The following is a 3,920-nucleotide window of genomic DNA, read 5'->3' as shown; positions in this document are numbered from 1 at the left end:
ACCTCGCGCTCCATTCACATAAGTGTATTCTAGGGAAAGTCGAGCGTTCCTGTTTATGATCTGACACGCCGCTAGACCAACCCCCTTTATGAGTGTCAGAATGCGTCGGTGAGCTTGATAATAACTCTATGACCAATATGCCCTTCAAAACAAACATGACAAAGACCGATATGTGGTGTCCTGCTTTCATAAATACCCCGTTCAGGATATTGTGTGCATAAAAATGTTTACACAAATAAAGTTTTACCTGTTGTACACACAAGTTTGTAATCGGTCAGACTTTATTATTATTACTGACAGCTGCAGCGTGCAGGTTTGTTTGTAAACAAAGCTCATGTGCTCACTATGATTGTCTGTCATGGTGACGACGTAATTGGGAACTCTCCTGATTGGTGCCCACTTTTACAATGGGACATAGATTGACCTTCTATCATCTCAGGACGCCATAGATGAGGATGTTCTTATTCAGATTTCAGTCAGGATCCGGTTAAAGGGACCAAAACCCTCCCTGCCTGTCACTTTATTCACACCCTGTGCTACCCTGACGGAGAACATGCTGTTTACAGATTGTCCCCTTGCAGTGCTCCAAGCTTGGTGCGGCTGCTGGAACAGAGCCACGTCTGAAAGGTCATGGATGGGTGCAGTGGCATATCCAGGACATGGTGCCTACACATGCCCTGGGTGCCGCTTGAAGCCAGCTGAAACCCAGACACAGCACATACAGGACTTAAAACCCAGACTGTCCAGGTGAATCCGGGACAGGTGGCAACCCTAGTCCTGCCCAGCTCCTGCCATCCAGGGATGTAATTGTGGGATGCTGGCCAGAGCGTCCTGTCCAGCTCCTGGCAACCAGTGATGTCACAGGGGGGATGCAGGTCAGAGCGTCCCGCCCAGCTTCCGGCAACTAGTGACATCACTGGGGGATGCCGGCCAGAGCTTCCTGCCCAGCTTCCGGCAACTAGGGATATCATTGGAGGATGCAGACCAGAGTGTCCTGCCCAGCTCCTGGCAACCAGTGACGTCACTGAGGCATGCCGGCCAGAGCTTCCTGGCAACCAGTGACGTCACTGGAGGATGCCGGCCAGAGCATCCCGCCCAGCCGCTGGCAACCAGTGACATCATTAGGGGATGCAGGCTACCAGTCCCATGCAATTACAAGAAACTACAAGTCCCATGAGGCATTGCAAGACTCTGACAGCCACAGGCATAACTCACAGAGGCATAATGGAAGTTGTAGCTTCACCACAGTTAAAGAGTCAAGGTTGCCTACCCCTGCTCTGAATGAATGCAAGGTTCATTTTAACACAAGTCTCAGCTATCCCGGAAGGAAGTGTTGTATCTCTGGGGCAGGAAGTGAAAGGAAATCACCTCAATGAGACACAGACCGCAACCAAAACCTGGCTTTGCCAACACTGGTGGAAACACAGAGCTGAAATCTGAGTTTTGAAGTTGGGATTTAATCCTGGAATGTTTAGTTTGGGTTTCCATGGATTCCATTATACTGTCAGATATGTTGGAGCTGCATAAATAAAAGTAATGTTAGTTGCACAGCAGAGATTGTGGACTTGGAAGGGGCAGGTTTGCTCTGTGTCATGTGATCATCCAAGGCGTGTACATAGATGAGGAGTGTAATGTGTTCTTCTGTTGTTGTGATCGCAGGGATGTATGACGTCTAAGAATGGATCAGAGACTGGAGGAGCTGGTGGAGTCCCTGACCACATCAGGAGAAGCAGAACTTAAACCAGGACCGCTGAAAGAGCTGAAGAAAATCTGCAGGTACGTTGTTTATATTATAGGGCGTCAGGTGTGATTGTGGACGCGCATGGAACGCGTTGTACTTTAAAGGGAGAGTATGATTGTTTTTTGTTACTTTTATTTTTATGTTTTAAAGAAGAACTCCAGGTTTTTACTCCTCCTTAAGCCTACCCTTGCAGTGGGGCTACCCTCGCACTGCAAGGGTAAACTTCCTGTTTTTGTCTATGGGCCAGAATAAAGAAAAACTACTTGCCTGATCTTCGGTCCTGTCAGCTGCGGACCGGGAACATGTCTCAGTGCCTGTGATTGGCGCTGACGGCTTCCTGGCGGGCTCGGCACAAGGCGCTTGCGAACACGCCCAAGCCCATCACTAGTCCTCACATCTTATGCATTAGACGTGATGACATCTCGGGTCTTTAGACCACTGGAGCCTGGGGGAGAAGAGGCTGCGGGGACCGGTGTAGCAGCCAAGTCGGACCGAGGATAAGGTACTTACATCTGCTTTATTTGAGCCCTTGGATCTAAATGAGCAGTTAACCCTTGAGGGGGAGAGGGAAGGGTTAGTTCTTAAAATCCCGCAACTCCTCTAATACTATAAAGTGTTGTTTTATGGCATTTTTTATTATGGTTCATATAAAATGATTTTACACATAGACTTGTAATACCGGGCACTTCCGTGATACTCAGTGCGGAAACCATGCTGGACTTAAGCCGGCCATGGACACACAGATTTCTTCCCTTCACTCTGCGGGCTGAAAGAACGAAATCTTACAGATTCCTCCATCCATGCTAAACAGCACAAATAGAGGAATCTCCCCTTTCCGAGGTATTGTATTCTGACAGCCGGGGCCCACCACTGTCAGAATACCTAAACAGTGACTGTAGCTGATTAGCTGCAGTCTCTGCTTAGCTAACAATTTCCTTTTTGTCTTCAATTGTCTTTGCTGGCTTGGCAAAAGGAGCCTTTTGTGGAGCCAATGGTGCTGACAGGGCCACCCACAGCTTGAATTTTGGCCAATTAGCAGGAGTCTGCCAAATGTATATGGCCAGCTTTAGGACCACTGTGCCGCTTTTCCTGTTCCGGTGTCTTCCCAACACCAGGTATGTACTCTTGCCATACTCTGCTCGAGCTCCAGCACCAGTTGACTGAGCATAGAGAGGCTGAAATGCTGCAAAGGAGCTTGGCTTGGTAACTATAGGTGCTTGGGTGGATGGGCAGTGCCCAAGCACTGTCACTTTGCCCTGATTGGGCAGAGTGACAGGGTATCTTCAAATGACACACTGTCACCTTGCTCATGCAGGGGAAAGTGACAGTATCTCTGCAAAGGGCATCCCCCCCACCCCTATAATATCACCTTACCTGTGCTCCATCACTGCTCCTTCCTGTGCTAAAATCAGCTGTATTGGTAACCTGGGAGAGCGATAACATCCCTTCCACGATCATGTGACAGCGCTTGTGCCGGATAATCCTGGGTTCCATCACAGTAGAGCAGGTCACATGCTCCCTCATACCCTGGAGGTGCCGGGTATTGTCACTGGCTGTGGAGAAGCAAGGAGCTGCAATGGAGCGCAAGCATGTAAGGTGAGTATGGGGGTCCCTTTGCAGAGACACTGTCACTTTGAACTGCATGAACATGGTGACAGTGTCTCTAAGAAAGCCTGACACTGCCTGTATGGTTGGAATCCCTCTGATATAGCCAGGGTTAGTCAGATTGGAATCTGAATTCAAGGATACCTGGAGAAAAATATACAGGCCGCGGCTTTGTCATTATTCTGATTCACACATACAGCAAGTCAGAACACATGACTTCTCACTCGTTCCGGGTCATTTACTTAGAATTTATTGAAGCTTCCGGAGGATAAGCGTTTTAGGAGCCAGTGAAGGAATCAGAACTGTAGATAGGTAAATACATTGGTTTTTAGTTTAGTTGATAGGACAATGTGGGCTGGCAATAGATTAATATTCGCTTAGGCTTTAGGTCTGCTTTACAATTAACCTGTGCTTCCCCCACACTCATACACTCAAATCCCTGTTTTCCCCTACTGCTCTATTTGCACACTGGAGTGAAGTGAAATACTCCATACCTCAAGATATGCAATGAATGTCCCTTACTCTTTTTCTCCAAATGCAGTGCTAGGTGCCTGACCGGCCGTTTGGCGGGCCT

At 48.3% G+C, this 3,920-nt stretch overlaps 1 protein-coding gene across 1 annotated transcript in view; it reads left to right on the top strand.

Moving 5' to 3' along the window:
* UVSSA (UV stimulated scaffold protein A) overlaps positions 1-3,920 on the top strand; it is a 73,127-nt gene that overhangs the window by 494 nt on the left and 68,713 nt on the right. The window contains exon 2 of the mRNA XM_018554757.1: positions 1,660-1,776. Within this exon, the coding sequence (XP_018410259.1) occupies positions 1,679-1,776 (98 nt within the window). The 5' untranslated portion in view covers positions 1,660-1,678. The remainder of the gene's footprint in view (positions 1-1,659; positions 1,777-3,920) is intronic.

The sequence above is a fragment of the Nanorana parkeri genome, unplaced genomic scaffold (assembly GCF_000935625.1).
Source record: "Nanorana parkeri isolate BGI_ZX_2015 unplaced genomic scaffold, ASM93562v1 scaffold172, whole genome shotgun sequence".
Classification (NCBI taxonomy): Eukaryota; Metazoa; Chordata; class Amphibia; order Anura; family Dicroglossidae; genus Nanorana; species Nanorana parkeri.
Note: the sequence above shows the minus strand (reverse complement) of the source record. Positions and strands in the feature narration are given on the sequence as shown.